Source organism: Triturus cristatus, chromosome 8 (assembly GCF_964204655.1).
Source record: "Triturus cristatus chromosome 8, aTriCri1.1, whole genome shotgun sequence".
Taxonomy (NCBI): Eukaryota; Metazoa; Chordata; class Amphibia; order Caudata; family Salamandridae; genus Triturus; species Triturus cristatus.
Window position 1 is genome coordinate 1,246,489,074 of NC_140591.1, and position 24,182 is coordinate 1,246,513,255.

A 24,182-nucleotide genomic window follows, 5' to 3' on the forward strand; every position below is an offset into this window, starting at 1 on the left:
TTACTGAGATTTCTAGTCTTGGATTTAGAGTGTGAAAGGCAACAGAAACAACCAGCTTTTCAGGACAAGCACAGACTGGTGGCGACACACACAGACGCACCCATACTCACACACTCCTCTGCTGAAGATCTGATTAAGGGCAACAATGGTGCAAATAATACATAATTACATAGCGCATGGATTCCACCCATATGCCCTATAGCGCAACTCGGGAAACAAACCGATTTACAGCTAACTCCTTTGACCTGGACATTGAAACAATAAAAGGAAGTTAAAACGGCAAACTACAGTTTTTTGTGTAGTGCTTGCAGACAGATTCTTACGGATTCATAGCACTGCAAATGGGATAATGAGCCGAGCTTTGGAACTGAGACCGCACAGAGATTGAACGTGGGACCTGTATCTTGCACAATGGTTAATAAAATGTGCGCAAAGCCCAGTGGGCTCAAAGGGCTTTAGCTGCTCAGAAGCCAGTACTGTCTTGTTCTATTCTCTACATGAAGAGAACAATATTTGGGCTCTGGAACGCATAGAAAAAAATACAGCGATTCTTCACAACATTGAAATGTACACTCCCATATTTCAATGCACACTCCAGAATCTTTACATACACACCGCATGGCTAATTCCAGTCTTTGCCAACTGAGCACAAGGCTGGTGGCAGAGAAGCAGAGGAGAATGCTAACATGAGGAATAAAATAAATGAGCAGAAACATTGTTACCGTAAATAACTCCCCATGTTAACTGCCGCAAAGTCATGTTCATACCTTTGGCACGCCTGCATGAAGTACCTGTATCATACTGTACATATGTACACATAGGGCCTTCTCATACAATCTTGGCTGACGCTCCTGTTTTTTAAACCTGAAGAATTGCCTAACGTGTGCACATTGATTGTAAAATAAAGGCATCCCATTCCATTTAGGAGAACTATATTTCCAGTAAGTAGGACGTTATTAAACAAAGGCAGCTTCAGTTCCCCACATAGTCTGAAACACATTTGGAATCTGTGTACAGGTAGGAGCATTTGTTGCTGCCCCAGCCCTTCGGAGAATTCACCATCTCCAAGGCTCTGCCTCTCAAGTGAGCTCTGCGCCAACCTTCCGCCATTTCAACTCGAAAGGTACGTGTATTTCCCTTATGTAAAAAGTAAATGTCTGAGACTCCAAAAGAACCAGGGCACACCACCACCCACTCATCGGGGCCCGGCAGATCGGTACTTCCTTTCCAGTACTACCCTATTACGGTAACAAGTCCCCAAAATTCGCACTCCCACATCGGTGCTGTCCGGGCTCTCACCTGCCCCTTCTCCACCTAGGTGTGCCAACATCATGCCGTAGCCTCCCCAAACGCCCCGACGACTCCTGTCCCAGGCCCCATACAGTTGCCCATCTCTGCCCACTGATGCCTTTAGCCCACCCACCCCCCAGACAGATGTGTTGTCTGGGGGGCACCTAGCGCCCTTGGTTGCTAACCCCCCCCTTTAGCCCACACCCCCCCCAGACAGATGTGTTGTCTGGGGGGCACCTGGCGCCCTTGGTTGCTAACCCCCCCCCTTTCTGTGTTACCACTCCGCATGTTCATGACATAATGACGTGTAATCCCACAGCCTGCAGATCCCGGCAACTCGAGCTCACGGCAGGTGCCCTGGATTCCACGAATCTCAGCCAACCTCCACCCCAGGGCTTTAGATGGAAATACAGAAGCGCTGGCACATGTTTGCTCCTGATAAGTGCTTGTACTCTATTCTAAAGTGTTTTATAGCAAAGCTGAGAAGCACAGGTCCTCTCCTTTTCAAATAACTCAGTACCGCACCATTTAAAGCACTGTTTAAGCCACAGCAAATCGCTAGTTTAAGTGAGCGCATGTGTGCATTGTCAATTTAAATAAATGTGGAAAAATACTAGCTGTAGCTTCGTCTTTTGACGGAAATGGCAAAAAAATAAATACCATAAAACTGGGAGCCCTAATCATAATGCAGCAAAATCCCAATTACATAAATTACCAAATTCTGACAGGAAAAAGTACAAGCCTGACTCAGCGCTGATGAGAAAACCCTGTGGAAAGGGCCCCGATTAAGCAACTTTGAGTCAGTTTCCCCAAACCAATCTTAGGCAAAGATTCAAAGAGGCTGTGCTAAACAAGGGGAAAGAATCAGTAACGACTATATCAAAAGTATGCATTCACGTAGCATGCAAACATAGAAATGGCACATAGTACACTGCAGGGAGCAGTAGAGTCTGCCAACTACTTTCAACAGCTACAAAGCGAAACCAAAGAATACGTCATTGAGCAAAGAGAACTGCAGCCGTGTTTGTGCAGGTGTTGGGGCAGAGGACAGCCTCCAAGGATCCAAGAGACAATAATATTACAGCATCCGTAATAAGACCTTCATTCTCAAGTAAGAAAACAAGATGAAGTTGCACAGAGAGGTTGAGTCAAACCTCCTACAATACTTATCTGTATTTCTGGTGCATCGCTACTATGTTTAGTATCTATGTAAATGTACATTGTTTTGATTTTGGAGATGACCGTTTTGAGACAAGGACTTTATAGCAACGACACACCTTGAAGTTTAACATTAAAGAATCGTTATTACCAATCACAATTAAATATGCCAATGCACCCCATGGTGTTTTGACAAACCTTCTAATAGCCATGCAGCTCTGTGGTGCTCCAAAACAAGCTTACGGCGAAGAAACGGCGTGTTGTGTTGGCTTTTCAGTTCTAAACGAATTGCTTAAGTAGCTTCGGAGGTGGCTTGGATTTAACAACCTATTGTTATCTTTTTTTTTTTTAACTTTCATTTTATTGAGAGCTCCTAAAGACAAAATCATCAATACAGAACACATTTGTAATAAAATTAATACGGTACAAGGCACGTAGGTGTAAAAACATTTTCCGATTTCATCAGTTCGAAACTTGATTATTAAGTGCAAAAGTGTAAAACCAAAAAACCGACGAATTTCAACAATTCAGATCTTAATTGTAAAGTGCAATGTGCAATTGTAAAGTACAAAATGAGTAAAGAGAAACAATCTAGCAGACTATTAGTTAAGAAGATATAGTTAAAGTTAAATGCTGTCAGAAAATACAGTAGAAAAGACTACGTTTCAAACACACTCCAAAACTTCTCATATTTCTTGAGTGCCCCTGATCTCAGAGCATATTTTCTTTCCCTGCCCTGGATTCGTAGTAATTTTGCCTTCCAAGCCTGAAAAGTTGGTACTTGATCGGTTTTCCAGGACTGCAAAATATGAGATTTGGCTATTAAAGAGGCTATGAAAAGGGGCTCATCATATGGAGTGTGGCTCATAGAGCAGCCTAGTACAGGAACTAAGTCGTCGAATATTATAATGGCTTTAAGCTCAGAGGAGAGGTATTTTTCAATTTCCTTCCAGAATGGCTGGATTTTAGGACATTCCCAGACAATATGTTTCCAGTTCCCCTTCTCCTCACACCGAAAACATTTATCAACAACTAGGGGAAAGATACTGTGGAGATAAGCGGGAGTTCTATAAATCAACCATTTATTGTAAAATTGCATGCGTCTAAAATTAGCGCCACGAAAAATTATTTTATTACATTTATTTATCTTGTCCCATACAAGCTTGTTGATTACAATATTTTCCCTCTTTTTCCACCTCTCAATGATCCTACTGGAACATTCCTGCCCTTTATCCTCTTTTAATAATTTGATCCAGATACTCATTTTTTTTGAATTTTATTATTCAAAGCTGTCGAGATAATTTCTTTGTGGTGTAGATTTCCTATATCCAACTCTCTAAGCCTTGGATTGAGCATGCAGAAAGACCAATTCAAGGTGGAATAAGAATAATGTACCTGTCTGGAGATTTCATCCCATGACTTCCACCTATTGCCGGTGAGGAAGTCTTCAATCTTCACAAAGCCGTTTTCTTTCCAGAGATTTATTATTTTACTATCCATACCTCCCTCTTCTCCAAAGTTAAAGTTGTTCAAATCCGTTGTATTACTTATTCTAGGAATAGAGTAGAATTTCAAAAACTGAATTTTCTGTTTGAAAATCCACTGAAGGGACTTGTAACGAACTTTCTTTGGATCTTTTATGATTCTAATCGGATCAATTATTTCTGACAGCATCTTCTTCATAGAAAAATTGTCTGCTTCGTTAGTGTCTGAAAAAAAAACCCTGAAACTATGATGTGCAAAGGATGCCAAGTAATATTCTCTAATATTTGGAAGGGACAACCCTCCTTGTGCAAAAGGAAGGTATAAAGTGTCACGTGCAAGCCTAGGAGATTTTTTAGCCCAGAGAAAAGAGGAGATCAGAGCATCTACTTTATTAAAAAAAGAGACCTGAATTGGACAAGGTGCAGCGTCAAACAAGAAATTAAAAAGAGGTAAGACCGACATTCGTATTAATGCTGCTCGCCCCATTAAGGACAGGGGTAATAAGTTCCAACGATCTAAAAGAGACCCCACCTTTTTTAACAATGGTGAGAAGTTCAATGAAAGCAGATCTTCCAGATTATCCGATATAAATATTCCTAAATACCTCTTTGGGGATAGATTATATATTTGCCTGAATTCTGGTATTAAAGTGTCTACAGTGCAGTTTACTAGAATAATTTCCGTCTTGTTAACAATAATTTTATAACCCCCTAGATTTTGGAAATCCGAGAATATTTTAAAACTTTGATTGACTAGAGGGTTTGGAATCTAGAAAAAGGGCAATATCATCGGCGTATAATTTTATATTAACCAGATTTGAGCCTTCACTTTATTAGTTTAAAAAAATCTAGTGCTTCCAATACAAACTTTGTGTTTGAATGGAGATGCCTGCCTGCAATAAAACCGCACTGGTCGTTAGCTACGAGGTATCCCACTATTTTATTCAATCGGTTTGCTAAAAGTTTTGTAAAAATTTTATAATCTGTGTTTAGGAGACTTATGGGTCTATATGAATTTATATTCTCCTTGTCCTTTCCTTTTTTTAAAATGCTAACCACCACAGCTGAATGGAAAGAGTCTGGCGGGGAGCCTCCTTGGAGTAGGTCATTCAATAAAAGTAAAAGTTCTTTATGTAGGGTTCCCCCAAATTAAAAAAAAAATTCAATAGGAAGACCATCATCACCATTTGCCTTACCGTTGGGGAAGGAGCTAATCACATCATCTAATTGTAACATTGAGAAGTCCTCTATGAGGCATTTCTTGTCCCCATCATCTAATTTCGGTATTGCCAGATGCTCTAAGAACTCCCCAATGGAATCAGATGAGGCCCCTTCGGTCGCTTGATAGACTCCCTCATAGTGTTTTAAAAACAACTCGCCAATAGAGGCTGTGGTCTTTGCATATGATTTAGTAATGGGCTTAATTAATTGATCTATTCTATTTCGAGCCTGCTTTTCTTTGGCTTGCCAGGCCAAGAACTTGCCTGTATATTCGCTCTCCTCATAGATCTTCTGGGCATAGAGATTACTATTAGTTTCACCTAGGATGTAATAAAAGTCCCTCATCCTGCCCTTAGCCTCGTAAAGTTTTTGACCTGAGTGCGCTGATCTAACCTTGTAGTGTTCTTGAGTTGCCTCCGTGAGATCAGTTTGAAGTTTTGTTTTCTCCTCCTTTCTTGCCTTCTGCTTTGGTATTTCTTTAGATATTATGAACCCGCGGAGTGTAGCCTTGAATGCATCCCACGTCATATTTAATGGGGCAGTACCTCTATTCTGTGTAAAAAACTGCTCGATAAATTCTTCAATGTCTGTACACCATTTAGGATCAAGGAGGTTAAGATTGTTAAAAAACCATCCTCTAGTAGGGCTTATATCTTGTAATCTCAACTTTACCTCCATACAGACTGCCACATGATCGGAGAAAGCATTAGACAGATGTAGATAATTATATAGCTCTAAATCATGAGAAGTTAAAAAAAAATCTAATCTGGATGCAGAGTTATATTTTGCTGAGTGGCATGAATATTCTCGTTTAAAAGGATTAGAGAATCGCCAATGATCCATGATATCAAGGTCTAATTTACAAGTTTGAATGGCCAAAGCAGTTTGGGGTTTATTTTGACGGCGATCTTTTTTGGAGGAGTCCAATTGAGGGATCTGAAGAGAATTAAAGTCTCCCCCCCATAATATTAACCCAGGGAGCCCTGTTATGGCGTTCTTTAACTGTAAAATTGGCAAAGAGTTATCTAAAATTGGTGCATACATTGTAGCGAGGATTATGTCTATATTATTTAATTTACCGTGTGCAATTGCCCATCTGCCTCTATGGTCTATGGCTGTGCCAGCCAAAGTAAAACCTACATGTTTTCCTATTAATATGCATACTCCTCTATTGTTATCTTTGCGTGCGTGCTCCCAGTGCTGGCCAGGTTGGTAGAATTTAATCAGTAGGATCGGATCGGATTGCTAAGTGGGTTGCACACTATTACAGATGCTTTAGCTGTAACCTTAAAGTCAAGGGTTCGAATCCCCACAGGAAAATACTGGGTTTTGCGAGATCGATAAAAATAGGGACAACTGGACAGATATGTTTCTGCTGTCGAAATCTGTAGATTGAGTGTACACGCGTTCAGAAAAGTCTCTGAACTGTGACGCCTATGGTCACGTGGTGTTTGTCGCGAGAGCACGTGCTGAAAATACCAAGCCCGCGAGTGGTTCGCGTGTGAGAGAGAGGGGGAGCAGGAGGTGAGCCTGGGAGTGGTGCGTGCGCAGTCTGCTCTTTTTGGAAGAGCAAACTCGTGCTTGTGGCGCACCCCTGCACGCTCCCGCAAGGTGGATGCCACCACAAGCACGAGTGTGTGCTTCCAAAAACAGCAGAGCGACGGCTAAAGGTCCTCCTAAGCATCGCATGCGCGCTGCGTAGGTGAGACCTAAAAATTGACTTAAGACACTGTAGGGGCATATTGTTCAATCAGTTTTGCCCTCACATGTGGTATAGTTTGCCCTGTCTTAGGGCTGAGAGGCCTGCTAGAGAGGTGACTTACCTATGCCACAGGCAGTGGTTGTAGGCATGGCACAAAGGTGTGTGTGCCATGTCGACTCTTAGGTTTTGTCTGCACCAAAACACAGTCTGTAATGGCAGTGGGTATGTGCTTGGTGAGGGGTCTCTGCGGGTGGCACAATACATGCTGCATCCCTTAGAGACCCTCTCTGATCACAAGGCCCTTGGTACCACTGGTACCTTTTACAAGGTACTTACGTGTGGGCCAGAGGTGTGCCAATTGTGGAAACAAAGGTACAGTTTTGGGGAAAGAACACAGGCACTGGGAACCTGATTGATAGGGACACAGTGCACAACTCTGTCAAAGTGCATCAGCTATCAAGCTAAAAGTGGGGGAACTATGCAAAAAAGGGGAACTTTCCTACAGTCCCTGTATGTATATTTTCATGAGCATTTCACTCGACTCATTTTATCTTGCAATCTGACAAGTTAAATCTTGCATCAGATCCATAAGTTTTTATAAATACTATCAGAACTAAAGGGATAATCAGTATGTTGTCTGGATAGAACACTAACTTTACTTCTCTTGCACATGTCTGTATTCCATTAATGTCATCTTTCTGGGCTTCAAGGTTATAATAAACAGTAGCAGTGACAGAGGGCAACTTCTTGTAGTTTCTCTGTATCTTGTACGGTCCCTTTATGTTTTTTTAAATTGTTTGTTGAGATCATATAGGGTGCAGTGTGCTGTTTGAGTGCAGCATGTAAGCAGCACTTTTTTTATTGGTGTTTTGTTGGGGTAGGCAGTTGAACAAGTTGGTCCATTTGATAAGATCAAACGCCTAAATGGCATCCAGAGAAAGGACAATTTTCAAACACTCACTATTTGTCACCTTAGATATGACAGTATTTGTAGGGATGGTCTCAATGTTCTCTTTGGTACACAAGGGGCCTGCTATATATGCATTCTCTGACTGATTACTGTTTCTGGTTGCATCCTTAATTTAATCTGGAAGGTATCTACAGCCACTTTAGTCAATGAAATTGAAGGTCATGTTTGTTGTTGAGTTTGAGGATCACTTTAATCTTTGCTAAATTTGATTCAGCATGCAGATAGACTTTATTCTGTGTTTCTTAGAACATTTTGTGGAGCACTGGCAAGAAATTATCCTTTTCACAGCTTGCAGACGTTCATAAGGAAACCATCTTCTCCTTTTACATTGTGCATGTCTTTGATGGAACTGGAAATCTAATCTTCGATTATGTATTCATCTAATAGACCTTTGACATAGCTGTTTATTATGGAAATATGGGGATTTGGATAGGAATGTCTGTCTTTGGACTTAGTGTCCCACCCAAGCGTTTCTATCAGCTGCACTACACCAAAAAAGAACATGACTGTTTGGAAGACAAGTGGCTATGCTTAAGACCGCATCCTAAGTTTTCTGGAAAAGTAATAAGCAGGCAGCAAAGCCATGTGGTCCATATGCACCAGTAAGACTATGGCCCTTGAAAAAGTAACAACCAGGTCCATGTGATCGCAGAGGATTGTCCTGTTGTTTTGTTAGGTTGGGGCCTCGCTGTCTGGTTCCAAAAAGACTTCTTGTGGGCATTCTGAAAGCTTCCCTGGGAATGCATTTCACCCACTGCTTACCATTGGCTTTATGGTTTGTAACTCACATTTTATGGCTTTGTTTTAGGGTGTCCAGCATGCCTTCGAGCAAAGCTTGTTCACCATCGCTTCTTGTATTCTTCCACGAGTCATGATTTCTGTAAAAAGGCGTTTACATTTTGTTCTCATTTAATCACATGAGCGTTGGCATGGTTCTGTCTAGCAAGAGAGCTTGTTTTTTACTTTTCTTTCTCAGGCTTCAAAGTGAGAAGTTTTATGTGACAATCTTGCTGGCTACTGGGTGTTGTTTTCTAGCACACAACACAATTTAAAGGACTGTAAATGAACTGTGCAAATATTTCAGAATAGATCAGAATTATGAAAGCACAAATGAAACACTTTTTGTAATTTATAAGTGTGGTGGAAACAAATGTTTTAATATGACCAAAGAAATCAGTACACTTGGCGATGCCGTTTCCACACATTGTCATTTGTGTGTGGTATAGTTATTTCAGTAAAACTATTTGTGCAAATGTAATGGTCATTTCAATTAAAAATGAGTTGTTTGTAATAGCAGTGCGATAACACACCATGCATACTCCATTCTAAGCAACTCCACTCTACGCCACTCCACTCTATGCTTTGACACCACTCCACGTCACTCCACTGTACGTCACTCCACTCTACTCAACTCTTAACCCCTCCACTATACGCCACGGCACTCTAAGACACTCCACCCTACACCACTCTCCTCTACGCCTCTAACGTTAAGCCATGCGGAACAGCAGCCATGCTGGTGTACAACATGGCTAAAACACATTGGAAAAGCCAATAGCTCTTGCATAGGCGAGACCTATTGACATTATCAATGCTGGATTATTTTTTTTTACAGTTGGGAAAGAGCTGACATGGCATACCTAGCATCTTATTCCACATGTTTTGATATCAATAATTGCCTACAGAGAAAGGAAAACCTGAATGGAGTCAGTGCTGACTTGTGCACTAGAGCACTACTTTGCCACTCCTACTAAGCAATTTTATAGTTACGTACAAACTTTCCACATTCTTTTTTTTTATCCTTGTGGATTGCTTAGGAAATCCGTGGGACCCAGAGAACAACATTACACTGGTGGAAATCTTTTCTGTGGGATTGTAACTAACAGTAACAGTATCTGCCAGCAACATGGAGATTAGACTGAAGTCTTGTACTTTCACCATTAATTCCACTGATCAAATCCTGAATTCTCAGTTTGGAGTAAAAGCTACACAGCTCTTGTTACCTTAACATACATTTTCAATGTGAACAAACCTGATGCTTGTATGTAACAAATTACTCATTTAGTGGAGGAAAATAAACACAATTCAATCCTCTCAAACAAAGGTCTTTATCGTCAGCCTTCATTCGTATCTCATGCATTTGTGTCACTGGCCTAAAGATCTTAGTCAACCTTCTCTTCTACAACTCAGAAATTCTTGAGTCCTAATTGATCACAATCTGACTCTAGAGCCTCAAAATTTGAGCAGCATTGAACAGAGGTTAGTAACACTGACATTCTCTTACATTAACTATGCAAAAGTATCAGAGCAAATTATTATACTTGAGTTCTCAAATTTAAACTGTACCAAGGAGATGCAGATTTAATAAAGTCAATGCCTAATTTCGGGATTCAGACATTACTGCATCCAGCAGCATCGGTTTGTGGTGATATAGTGGAGTGACCACATCACCGTGACCAACGTTTAGTACACTGTGGCCAAGGGAGCAGTCATTAACAAGCTCCATAATACACACCAGGACTTTTACAGTAGGGACCCTCAGTTTCCTATTGATAAATTGATTCATTATAATCCGGTAAGATTAACAAGATCCGCAAATGTGGGCAGGGGTAGGTTGAGATTATTTCCACTGATGGGGCTGTATGGGGCTATAGAGTAGATGTACAGACTATGGCACAGGATAAAGTAAAGAGGTTGACACGCAAACCAAGTGAGCAATGGAGAGAAGGAATACATTTGACAGAACTCACTGGGTTAGGCATCATGTGGTGGTCCTGGGCAGGCATTAGGGTGCCATGTTCATAGCAGCTTTGGCAGACGACACATTGTGCCTCAGCCCAACCCACGATGGTGGGGTGGCTGGGGTCTTTCAGGTTAATAGAGATTAAAGAATTAGCGCCTAAATTAGAAAAAGGCTTTCCTGTCAGTCTTGGCAGCAATGATAAGGGACTGGTTATTCGCATTTTCCTTCACCTGGCAAAGTCATGTTGGCAGGTTTCACCCCCCGAATCTCCCAGTTCACAACTAGTTCTCTTTCATGCACACTTTTGTTGTTTTTCTTGCATTCCCTTGAGTCTCTGAGTTTCTTCTGGATTGGACTTCTGCTGAAGAGCTTCTGTACTCAAGCAGCTCTCTCCTCCAGCTCCAGAGCCGCTTGCTATACATCAGCCACTTCCTTTCTGAATCTAGTTCCTACTTGCCAACCTCCAGTAACCAGATTGGAGGTGAGAGTTAATGATAACAATTAAAACTTATATAACACTGCCTTTCGAATGAAGAAATTATTGCTTAAACTAAAGCTTATGCTCCATCTTAAGGGTTAAGTGCACTGAGGCATACCAGATATGGAGGGTATATTCTTCCACTTCTTTCCTACCCGGTTTTCTCATTTCCTCAGAGCCTGTTTTTACAGAACAGGATTTCTGCTTCACTAGATCCCTCAAATGGGGATCATTTTGATCCTGTGGTTACTAATTTACCAACTGTCTCCTCAGCAAGCACATTAGACACCACATTGGCGGTGACTACTTCTCATTCTATGACACTGCCTGGGAAGTATTCTGGGGTCTCTAAGATATTTGCTCTTTTTTAGACCAGTGTCAATTACATTTGCTTAGCCATCCAGAACAGTTTTGAGGGACGTTACAAAAGTGACTTTCATGTTATCTTATTAAACTAAGGAGACCTTGCCTTGGGCTATGTCTTTGATTCTTAATACAGAGTGTCATGTTCTCCAATTATGAGGGGTTCGTAGTGCTGTTTTGAGCCACGTCTGTAAAGAAATGCAGCATTCAAGAAGCTTATTGGGGGGTAATAACATGTACAGATGAAGCAGCACCCGCTACTTTTTATGAAGGCCTCAAGGAGGAACTTAAGGACACCTTTTTTACAGTGGTTAGCAGACCAACAACTATTGGTCCTCTTGTTGATTTTGTATTAAAAATTTAACAACAAATGACAGCCCGAAGAAGAGACAAGAACCCAGGCATTTAACATTTCTTCCATCTGCAAACTTGGAGGCTCCTCCATCCAAGGTGACCTCAAAAGAGCCTATGCAGATTGGGAGTGCACAGCCAAAGGCGACTCTTGCAGAAAGAGGAAGGACATTTTGTGTGTATTTGACCTCATTCGTTGGGAAACTCCCACACTGTCCCTTGAACAGCAGGCAACAACTGAATATTTTTTTAGACTAGGCCTGTTGATAAAGGGGCTCATTTTTATCAGCACATGACAAAAGCTGTAAGTTTTGTTCCCTATGCTCTCCTAGATTGTGGACCCGCAAGTATATTAATGGAAGCAGGCTTTACACAACAGCATGAAGTGGCATAAATGTAAATTTTTGGTGGGAATTCTTTTTATTTGGTTTCATAAAACAAAGAATGAGTGGCGGCAGCTCAACACACACAATAGCATGCATAGGATAGCTAACCCCATTTACAAGGACGTCAGGTCAGGTGGACAGTTCCACTATCCCTCCTTTATCAGGACAAAAAATTCTTAATTTCAAAATTAGTCACTCACTGAACCTATCTGTGCTGTTGAGGGGCAACCTTTGTCTTCCCAGATGTCACCCAACAAACTAAAGACCTACTTGTGTTGGCAAAGGTTAGGTGTATCTACCCCAAGTGATAAAGAAAATTCAAAGTCCTTCAATGTCTCTTTAAGATTTCCTTTTTATTTTGATTGATGATAGGTTCTTTGTTCCAAAGTAAATATAATCCTACATTACACATTTGCTGTGGTAATATTCAGTGAGCAGCTGACACGTGTTTCACTCCCTACTTGGCACGATAGCCCCAGGCTGCAACGTAATGTAGGATTACATTTACATTGGAACAAAGGACCTATCATCAACCAAAACAAAAAGTAAATCTTAAAGAGACATTGAAGGACTTTGAATATTCTTTATCACTTGGGGTAGATGCACTTAACCTTCGCCACCAGTATTAAAAAATAGAGGCTAAGTGGGTCTAAACCTCACCAAGTGGACTAACACCCGAACCAACTATGGGTATTACTCAACGGGGAGGGTGAGCTGGACCTGGATGTTCACCACTTCTACTAAAGACCTGCTTATGGCAACTGATGATGGACACATAGATGCTCTGTCATTTACCATTTTTAATGCACCTATATTTTCAGCTAATGCTTTACAGTTCTGCTGTTGACTGGGAAAAAGAAAATATTGCATTTCTCTTCACTTATCATCAGGAACATTGTTATATCAAAAAACAGATATATGCTCAAAGGATACCATCAACTGTCCTTAAAGGAAAGACTATGCAGGCTACACTCAGATTCCTTCAGACTAAAAGGATTGCATTGATGTTTCAGAAGAAAAAAGCTGCAGAGCAACTCCCAACTCACTGGCCCTAGGACTGCGTCATAGATTTGTTACCAGGATCACATATTCCCTTAGCGGCCTGAGCACGTATTAGCCTTGGATGCAACTACGCTCTCACCTAGTGAGAAGAAACAAATCTTAAAAATGCACTGATGGAAAACTGTTAAAATTATTTATTTGATTTTCAGTGTCTACAGCAGGTGCTTCTATATTTTTTGTATCTCATACTGATGGTGAGTTATGACCCTGTAGTGCTCATACAAAACTGAACTCAATTACCATCAGAAAAAAATACACATTGCAGTTATCTCAGTTCTCTTGGAACAGATGAAGATTGCCTATTACCTTACAAAATTAGACCTTGGCGGTGCCTATAATCTTGCTAGGTTTAGAGTCGGTTATGAATGGAAATCTATTTTCAACACTAAATATGGCCACTTTAGAGTATATTGTAATGCACTTCGGTTTATGCAATGGAACTGCGACCTTACATGACTTCATTACTGACATCTTTCGTGATATTTTATGAATTGTAGCACGTGTTGAAAATATATTGATCTATTCTGCTACCTTGAAAAAGCATTGCAGACATGATGGTTCTGCTACATCTCAGATTACTCCTTGTTCGCAAAATGCGGTAAATGCTCGAGCAGCAGTCAGCTGTTTTGTTTTAAGGATGTCACATCTTTGCAATAGGAATCAGTATGGAAACTCTAAAGTATAGCCTGTGCTGCAGTGGCCTATTGATAAAACAGTAAAGGATGTTCAACGATTCATTGGCTTTGACAACTTTAATAGACAATACAGTCTGTTTCTGCTATTATTGCACCAATTACAAAACAAACAAAAAGGGGGTTCATTTTCTATGGTAGACTGAACAGAAAAAGTTTTTAGTACTTAAAAAGATCACCATGGCACCAATTCCGAGGTATTGAACAACTCTTTATTGTTGAAACAGGCACATCCGCCATGGCAATACAATTCCTTAACACAACTGTGGAATACACAACATAAACAGATCCTTGTTCAAAGGAGTTTTGTGTAAAACAGTGAAGCACTGCACTGTGCATTCGAAAACAGTCTTCAAACTTCTAATCCTGCGCCATGTCTGTAATCATAAATAGCATCTGTATCATTTATGGTCCAATGTATAAAAAGTTGAGGTGAACCGCCTAAAAAAGTAAAATACAATACTAATTCCCTGTCAGAAATGTGAAGTCTGTTTTCTTAAAAAGGAGTTGGGTTCCAGCCTTTTATCTACTGCAAATCAGGGTTGTTGCTGTCAGCCACAATGAGATGGTTCAGGCAAAGACTTTATTTAGACCCAAAGACATTTCACAGCCACAGTTAAGTGGGGCATTAGCTCACAACCAACCTGTGAACTTTGCACGTCTCCCACTAAAAACTTTTGGTTCACTGAAATGTTGTATTAAAGTGCTAGTACACATGAACATTTAGTAAGGATGTGATTTTATTAGAAACCAGAAGAATGAAAAAAAACCTTAAATGCTATGAAGAGTTGTCAAATTCTGCCTAACTTTTCCTAAGGGAGCCTCTACTCCACAGAAGCTACAGGAATATAAGTTAACAACGCAGTAGTATAAAATAAACCAAAACCCTGAGATGCTTAGGATAGTGCATAAATGATGCAAAGTCACAAAGGGTATTCCAGAAAAGTTCTCTTTTTAACCAGAAAGCAAACTGAGTTAAATGAATGATTCAAACATCATTCTATTAGAGTCCATTAAAATGACATTATTCGTGGATGTTTAAGTACACATTGCTTTTGCTCTATTCTAGGTGGGCGTTGGTGGTATTTTACTCATCCAAAAGCAGCAATATTTTTCCAAAGCAAAAGAAAAGAAGCTCTCATACAGTACTCATGCCAGATTCTAGAGTGTGGTGCAATGCCCAGGTGCAAGGGGCCTTTCACTTTAACATAGGGACTGGAAAGATGCCACATGTTTAACCCTCAAATAGACAGTTCAGCTTTGTTCCTGCTACTGAGGACCTGTTTTCCCTGGTATAATGTCACTGTCACCGTCTAACACACTGTTCTTATAAAGTCAGTAAGAATATAGGCATCAACCCATAAACCAGTGGTTCCCAAACTGTGCACACTGTTTCCCTGTGGAGCTGTCAAACCTAGCCAGGGGAGCCGCGCACCAAGCCCTTTAATGCATTTGATGTTGAAGGGTCTGTTGGCTTCAGTTAAACTAATTAGACTGAAACACATGATGTCGATGATTTGTAAGTGATATGCCTAAAGCTGTAAATGGAGTGCTTAATTGATGGCATGTCGAGGGAGATGGCCTCTATATTTCATGGATCCCCACGTTCCAACACTACCAAAGTAAGCGGAAGATGCCTGATTTATTTTATTAGACTTGTTAATAGTTTTGTTTTTCTCCAAATGCATTTTACACCAATGCAATTTATCATGAAAGAACAGGTGTCCTGTCTATTAAACACACTAAAGGGCCGATTACAATATCGGTCGGAAACTCTTCTGACCGAATCGGTTCCGGCCCTCGAAGTCAGATTCTAATAGCCGTTTCATGTCAGGCAGACCTATTTGGAACGGCTGTCAGAATTGGACATTGCCATCACTCAGTCGGAAACCGTATCCATAGAGCTGTACGATTCAACTCCGAAGGACTCGGGCTGTCCGAATGCTGATCAGAACCAAATCAGACAGCCTGAACGGTTTCCCTGCATCGTAATCGATCGGTCGGAAATGTATCCGATTCGGTCGGAAACATAGGTACTGAATTGGATTTGGAGAATCCGAAACCAATTCGGAGCCTTTCCGACCGACATCGTAATCAGCCCCTAAGTATTATTAAGTATTGAAATTTGTTCTTGAATCATAGGTACTTCCAGTACACATTTCTTTCAGTACACACACACATTTCCAGACAGGCTTGCTCTCTCCTTGAGCACAGGGAAGTAAACACCATATACGGCATAATGCCAACATTTGGAAGCAAGAAAGAGGGACGTTAAAAAAAACAAAAAAAAACAGAGGAATTTATTTTACTTGCATTGATTTGGAGGCAATTGTAGGGAGAAGACAACAAAAATAAAGCTGTATGTGGTTTAAAAAATCGTGAGTCACCCTGCTGAGACATTTGTGTTTGCAAGTATGACATGGGTAGAAATAGAATTGCATGCAAATATTTTTCAAGAGCAGAAACACTTTGGCAATGGGGCATAGGGGTGCTATCTAGCACTGTAAGTGGGATAAAAAAGTTTGAGAAGGTACTCTAAAAAAAAAAAAAAGCATGGGCAAAGAAGAGTAACTAGGAATATTTTATTACAGGCGCCGCCTTAGTAATATGAAACACCCTGCGTATATGATTATAATACCTTAATAAGTTTCATCACAGTTTTTTTCAGGGAGAAAAATGCAAGTACTCCCAAGGCCGGGCTTACATGCACCTCACCCTACAAAAAAAAGTAACAGTGGGGAGCCACGGGCAATGGCCAATGGGTCAAGGGAGCCACGGGTTGAAGAAGTTTGGGAGCCATTGCCATAAAATAAACATGTGTTGTAGGTTGGCTCTTGGACTCCTTCCAGAGAATGAAGCTTATCAATGGGCTCTAGGAGAAGACACAGACCAATGAAGTTTTAAGGCGGACAGTAATGCATGGTAAAAGGTATAAGGGAGGTCACAAGTCTTCAATTTAAAAAAGTAGGTATCCCTTAATTCAACTTCTTTCAAACATTACTTTGTGTATGACATTTAATAGAATGTAGTTAGGTCTGTGTTCTCCAAAGAATCACACCAGAAATGATATAGTAACTACAACCAAAAGACAACCTTTTTTTGAGGTCACTGATTTTGTAAATAGCATACTTTCAGTACAGCGAGATGAAAGAGCAAAATATGGTATCAAGGGATATATAAAACACTTATCATTCAGTTTGAATTTCAGAGGTACAGTGTCCATTACCTGAGGTTCAACATCAAGTATTGCAATATTTCCATGCTCATGGATTTTTCGAATTGTTTCCAGTTTTGTCCCGTACATTGCATCCTCATGGCTGCCATATTCCAAATATTCATTGTTGGATATGTCTTGCATCATTTGGTCATGTGATACAAAGAAGTAGTTTTTGCCATTGTCTTCATCTTTCTTTGGAGGTCTGGTTGTGTCTACAATGTTTGTGCGCACACAATGAACATTTTTAAAAAACTGTTGCAATTAAACCTCTTTACATATCACAGCAATAATTTCACAGCAAAATGTGAATGAGTAGCATATTATTTTAAAGCTAAACTGATAACGAAATGAATTAGGAAATCGCTCACAATCCCCTCCACCATAACATATGAGCACCCTTGTAAAGAGTAATATTTTCCTTATTACAACCCCAATGTAAAATGTGCCTTGCACTTCCACTCCAATCACCTCCAATACTAACATATTTCATGGCCAAAACATCCTTGTGCACTTGTGATTGCAATAGTACAATGAACACCCTACAACTAAAGACTAACAAAACTGAGATGATAAACATTGGAAATCATTCAAAACATCCATCTAACAAAGATATTTTATAAAAATCCCTGCGTATCTGATACAGAAACATATAACCTCAAGTACTTGACCCACGCATAGTGACACCACCCATTCAATTCTCAAATCTCTCAGCTGCTATCTTTTCTTTATATGAATATTCAATTAGTCAATTCTAAAGTACTGATGTTTGAAATACATTTTCTATTTTGTGTCTGTTACCGAAACACTGTACTGCCTGGTCTCCCTTAACCTTGGACATTTGGGTGTTGCTTAAAGGCTCCTTTGAACATCAATTGGATATTTAGGGGAAAAACTAATCAAACAGAGACAAGCCCACCAACAAGACAAATGGAAAATCATATTGCTAATGCAAACCAGCAGAACAAGCTACTTACCTCCGGTAATCGCTCTTTCTGGTGCATATTCTAACTGCAAATTCCTCACCTCCCCCCCCCCCCCCCCCCTCCCCATTCTGTATAGTGAACTTATAGGGTTTTAAGAAGGTCACACGCTAGATTTCGCACACCATCACACTGCAATCTGTCATAGTTGATCTGTGCATGAGGACGCAGAAGAGTATGAAGGAAAACTGAAGTCTTTGCGCACCATTATATGACTTTGTGTTGTCACTTTTTGGAACGGCACAATATTACAACATAGTCAATGGCAAAACCTATAGGAGTGCATGAGCAGTTACATTGAAAAGTTACGGATTTAGGCTAGTGCCAGTGGGAAATTCACAAAGGTGAGGAATCTGCTGTAAGAACTATCTATCATAACATTGGCTTTGAGTTCCCAACTGGCAGCTCAAATGTGACAATCAAAACCTCTACCATAGCTTTTGAGTTTCTATAAGATCGAGAAGCCATGGAGTCAATAAAACGTTTTTTTCTAAAGATGGGGTCACAACCTGGCATGCACAAATTAATTAATTGGAGACAGCTTTCTCATCTTTACAGGAACCCAATAAAGGTAAAACCACACTCTACATCAAGTAACAAATTCAAATACAACAGGCTCATCAATATTACACTACATGTATTTCTCGTAAATTCCGCCAACAATTTCTATGACTAGATCTTGACTCCAGGAAGCTCTGAAGTTGGTGTTATCATCTTGTACTTATCCCCAAGTCCTCCTGGTCTTGCACCATAGGCAGGCAAGCAAGCAAATACTCAACTGCATTGAGCTCCTTACATACCACTTCCCACTCTCAGCCACTATGTCTGCTACTTTTCCACCTCATCTACAGGCTTTCTTTTCAGAACAAGGTCTTTATAGATGAATTCCCAGTTATCCTCACTACCTCCTCCATCCAACATGACCATGCCACCATCTGTGACTTCAACCTCCTAGACAACTCGAGCATTAAAGAACAAGTTACTTACCTTCGGTAACGATTTATCTGTAAGAAACATTAGTTAGTTAGATTCCTCACCTTAGAATATCCCCAGGCGTCAGGCTGGATCCGGAAAGATTTTTCGTTAGCAATACCCCTTGCGCGTCGCTAGGCGTCGTCTGCGACTCCGCGTCAGTCGTCGGCGTCATGCGCCGGAATGACGTCGGAGTACTTAGACGCCGCCCTCGCGCGCTGACGTCAGTTCTTGTACATAGCTTTCCGCGCCAGGAACGCAGAGCCATGCAAGAGACAGACACTGGTGCCAAAAAATCTAGGGCCCTGAAAAGGATAACCTTGACCCTAGATGTCAGTTCGCAGAACGGGGAGGATGGGTGGGTCGGTGAGGAATCTAACTAACTAATGTTTCTTACAGATACATCGTTACCGAAGGTAAGTAACTTGTTCATCTGAAAGAAACACGTTAGTTAGATTCCTCACCTTAGAATAGATACCCCAGCAATACCAACCCCGGTGGTGGGTCTGCGAACCAAGATCACACCAGAAAGTCCTGGAGAACAGAACGGCCAAAGAAGCCGTCTCTCCGGACTTGGCTGTCCAGGCAATAGTGCTTGGCAAACGTGTGCAGTGAAGCCCACGTCGCCGCCTGACAGATGTCCCGCAAGGGAACTCCCCGGCCCAGGGCAGTAGTAGCCGCTGTGGCCCGGGTGGAATGGGCCCTCAACCCAACAGGAGGGTCCTTTTTTGCCAAGGAGTAACACATTTTAATACACAAAACAACCCACCGCGAGATGGTCCGTTTGTGTACCGCTTTCCCCTTCTTAGCTCCTACGTATCCAACAAAAAGTTGGTTGTCCACCCGGAACTGTTTGGTGCGGTCCAAATAAAAGGACAGCGCCCGTTTTGCGTCCAGACGGTGGAGCCTCTCTTCCTCTTTTGAAGGATGCGGAGGCAGAAAGAAGGTGGGCAACGTGCCAGATTGCCCGAGATGAAATGGGGTCACCACTTTCGGTAGAAAAGAAGGACGAGGCCGGAGGACAACCTTGTCTGGATGAACAGAAATAAAGGGAGGCTTAGATGACAGAGCCTGGAGCTCACTCACCCGTCTAGCCGAGGTGATAGCTACCAGGAAAGCAGTTTTCAGGGTCAGAAGACGAATGGGACAATTGTGAAGAGGCTCAAAAGTAGCGCACATCAGAAAGGTCAGAACAAGATTCAAGTCCCACTGAGGCATTACAAAGGGGACAGGAGGGAACATGTGAGTAATGCCTTTGAGAAAACGTGAAACAACAGGGGACTTGAAAAGAGAAGGCTGATCAGGAAGCCGTGAGAAGGCAGAGATTGCAGCAAGATAACCTTTCAAGGTGCCCAGAGCAGAGCCCTGCTGGGCCAAAGAAAGAAGAAAGAGTAGAACCTCAGAAAGAGGGGCGGAAAGCGGATCCACAGCCTTTGCTGTGCACCATGCCACAAATTTGTTCCACCGGCAGGCGTATACCGTCTTTGTGGAGGGATGCCTGGCTGCCAGAATGACATCACAGACTTCAGGAGGCAAGTCAAATGGCATCAACTGCCGCTGCTCAATCTCCACGCATGGAGGTGGAGGCTGGACAGGTTCAGGTGGAGGACCGTCCCCTACGTGCTCCGGTTGGGGTAGGGAGAGGCATCTGCCGCTGACCCAATCGCGGTCCGTGAGCCACCACTGCAACTGTTTCGCAGTGCCCTCCGAGATCAAGACATGGTCGGACATGTTGCCTCGATGCTGGGCCCACTGAAACTTCAGGTCCCATTGCAGAGCCCGCATTCGCCACCTGGCGTAATGCACCAACAGGATGCAGGAGGCCATCAGCCCCAGAAGCCGCAGCACCAACCTGACCGAAACCCAGGATAGAGGCCGAAAGATGGGAATCAGAGCCTGAATATCCCGGACCCGCTGTTCCGGAGGATAAGCCCGGAACTGCGCCGAATCGAGAACCGCTCCGATGAAGAGGAGCTTCTGGGAGGGACTCAGGTGTGACTTCGGCACGTTGATGGAGAACCCTAGCAAATGCAGGAGGTCGGCCGTAGTATGGAGGTGGAGACGACTTGCTGGGGCGAGCCCGGCTTCAACAGCCGGTCGTCGAGATAGGGGAAGACTGGAACCCCTGATCTGTGCAGATGAGCTGCGACCACCGCCATCACTTTCGTGAACACCCGAGGGGCACTGGTGAGGCCGAAGGGGAGCACGGTGAACTGAAAGTGCTCCTGACCCACTGCGAACCGCAGGTAACGCCGGTGGGCCGGCAGGACAGGGATGTGAAAATAGGCGTCCTGCAAGTCCAACGCTACCATCCAGTCTCCAGGGTCGAGGGCAGCCAGAACCTGAGCTAAAGTTAACATCTTGAACCGTTCCTTCCGGAGGAAGGTGTTGACGCTCCTGAAGTCCAAGATAGGGCGTAGGCCCCCTTTGCCCTTCTTGGGAACCAGAAAGTAGTGGGAATAGCAACCACGGCCTACTTCTGGACCAGGAACGCGCTCGACGGCCTCTTTGGCCAAGAGGGCCGTAACTTCCTCCCGCAGAAGATTCAAGTGATCCTCTGATATACGGTGGCACTGCGGTGGCATGGCTGGCGGGGTCGTCTCGAAGGGGAGGGAGTAGCCCCTTCGGACGATTTGCAGCACCCACCTGTTCGAAGTGATGGAGCGCCAGTGGAGCAGGTGATGGCGAACTCTGCCGCCCACTGGCGTGGAATGGGCCTGAAAGCTCGGACTAGGAAGGCTTTGAGGCGGATGCTGCCGGGGTGGATGTGGACTGACCGGCGCGTTGTCCTCTAGAACCGCCACGGCGGAACCCACGTCCGTGACCGCGTGCAGGTTGGTTCTGTGGCCGGTGGCTAGGCGGACGTGAGGAGGCGCCCCTTCCTTGGCCACAAAAGGGGCGAAAAGCGGAAGTGTGCGGCCGTGGGGCCGAGAGACACAAGGACGTGGCCGTAGCCCGGGAGTCCTTAAAACGAGCCATCGCACTATCCGCCTTCTCACCAAAAAGGCGAGCGCCATCAAAGGGCATATCCATGAGGGTACTGTGGACATCCCCCGAAAAAGACGTGGACTTCAGCCAGGCGTGGCGCCGGAGCGCCACCGTGGTGGAAAACGCCCTACCCAGCGAGTCCGTGGTGTGAAGTCCACACCGTATGGCATGTCGCGCTGCATCTCGCCCATCAGCAAGTGCCTGGGAGAGACGTGTCTGGGCCTCCACCAGACACAGTGGCAGCACGTCCCCCACCGTATCCCACAGAGTGGGAGAAACGGTCCAAGAGGCAAGCGGTGTTCAAAGACTGCAGGCCTAAACTCAGGGAAGAGAACAGTTTCTTGCCGAACTGTTCCAGCCTCTTGGATTCCCGATCCGGAGGAGCGGACGGGAAGGAGGATTGGGAAGTGGAGGCCTGGATAACCAGGCTCTCGGGGGTGGGGTGTTGGGACAGGAAACTGGGGTCGCCCGGAGCAGGGCGGTGGCGCCGGGCCACGTTCTGATCCACAGGAGGAACTGTGGAGGGCTTGGACCAAGTGCCCTGCAGAACGTCGACGAGGGCCTCATTGAACTGCAGCAGAGGTTCTGTGGAGCTTGCTGACGGTTGAAGCACCTCTGTGAGGATATTAGTCCTCACGGCCACAGCAGGCAACTCGAGCCCCAGGGCTTCGGCCGCCTTGCGCAGCACCACGGAAAAAACTGCTCCTTCCTCCGAAGCCACAGTCAGAGGAGAGATGAAGCCAGCGTCCGGCGAAGTGTCCAGACCACTGGCATCCCCCAGTTCGTCTGCCCAGTCCTGTGCAAGTTGACCCTGGAGGGCCATAGGGTCCTCAGACCCCTCCCAGTCGCCCCTGTCATCAGATTCCTGATAAACAGGAGGAACGATCGGAGCCGGACGGTAGATGAAACGTTCATTCATCGGCGTCTGTTGCGGCGCCGGGTCCGGACAGGGACTAAACCGGGGAACGGCGTCGTTCGGAGACGGCGCCGGAGGCGTCGTGAGGTCGACTGGCGCCGACAGAGATCCAGGGACTGGATCTCTCGGGGACCTGCGGCGTCGGGACTGAAGTCGTCGACGGCGCCGGGGCCGTAGCCGCCGGCACGCGAGGTCACCCAGTCGAGCCCGCGGGGCCCGAAGGCGCACCGGCAGGCGTCAACGGCGGAGCGAGGCCCCTCATGGCCAAGAGGAAGGCTCTGACCTCCGCCGGAGTCGTGTCAGTCCCAGGGACCGGAGGGTATGGCGACGGACGTGGCTACTGCTGCTCCGGCAGAGACGCGGGGGTGGGACCACCCTGACCCTCGGCTGAGTCGCGCGACCGGCGAGGGGAGTCCGAAGAGCGGTGTCGCCTCTTGGACTTCTTGGATCGCTTCGACTTACCCGAAGACTTCGAGCCCGACAAGCGATGATGATGACTGCGGCTCCGCGACCGGTCCTTGGACCTCCTCCTGGAGCAGAGTGCCGAATCTCGAGAAGCTTAAGGGACCGCTTCCGCCTAGCCTTCGAGATCAAGGCCTGACAGTCGGGGCACGACTCCGCGTCGTGGTCGGCCCCCAGGCAGTAAAGGCATCGGCGATGGTGATCCGTCACCGACATCAGGCGATGACAGGCGTCACAGGCCTTAAATCCAGGCATCCTACTGGCACCAGAGTCGAGTCGACGAAGACCAAAAAGAGTCAAAAAATTTTAGTCAAAAATTGACTAAGGGGTAAGCTCTTCCCGGATCGGCGCTGTCTGGCGCGGAAAAAAGAAGAACTGACGTCAGCGCGCGAGGGCGGCGTCTAAGTGCTCCGATGACATCATTCCGGCGCACGACGCCGACGACGGACGCGGAGCCGCAGACGACGCCTAGCGACGCGCAAGGGGTATTGCTGACGAAAAATCTTTCCGGATCCAGCCTGACGCCTGGGGATATTCTAAGGTGAGGAATCTAACTCACGTGTTTCTTTCAGATAATACCTTGACCCTCAACCTCATTGACCTGCTTAATCTGTAGACTGTCCTGTTCTCAGTGTTCATTTTTTGCAATAAGTGGCTATATTCCGGTGTTTTCCTCATTCTGAAAGTCAGTGGTTAGCAGTATTATACATTTTGGTCCCACAAAAATTTCCTGGACATAGGACTTTCCCA

At 44.1% G+C, this 24,182-nt stretch overlaps 1 protein-coding gene across 10 annotated transcripts in view; it reads right to left on the reverse strand.

Moving 5' to 3' along the window:
* CASK (calcium/calmodulin dependent serine protein kinase) overlaps positions 1-24,182 on the reverse strand; it is a 1,269,229-nt gene that overhangs the window by 87,494 nt on the left and 1,157,553 nt on the right. For all 10 annotated transcript variants that reach the window (XM_085622943.1, XM_085622946.1, XM_085622949.1 and 7 more), the window contains one exon: positions 17,124-17,326. In XM_085622943.1, coding sequence (XP_085479069.1) covers positions 17,124-17,326 — 203 coding nt within the window. The remainder of the gene's footprint in view (positions 1-17,123; positions 17,327-24,182) is intronic.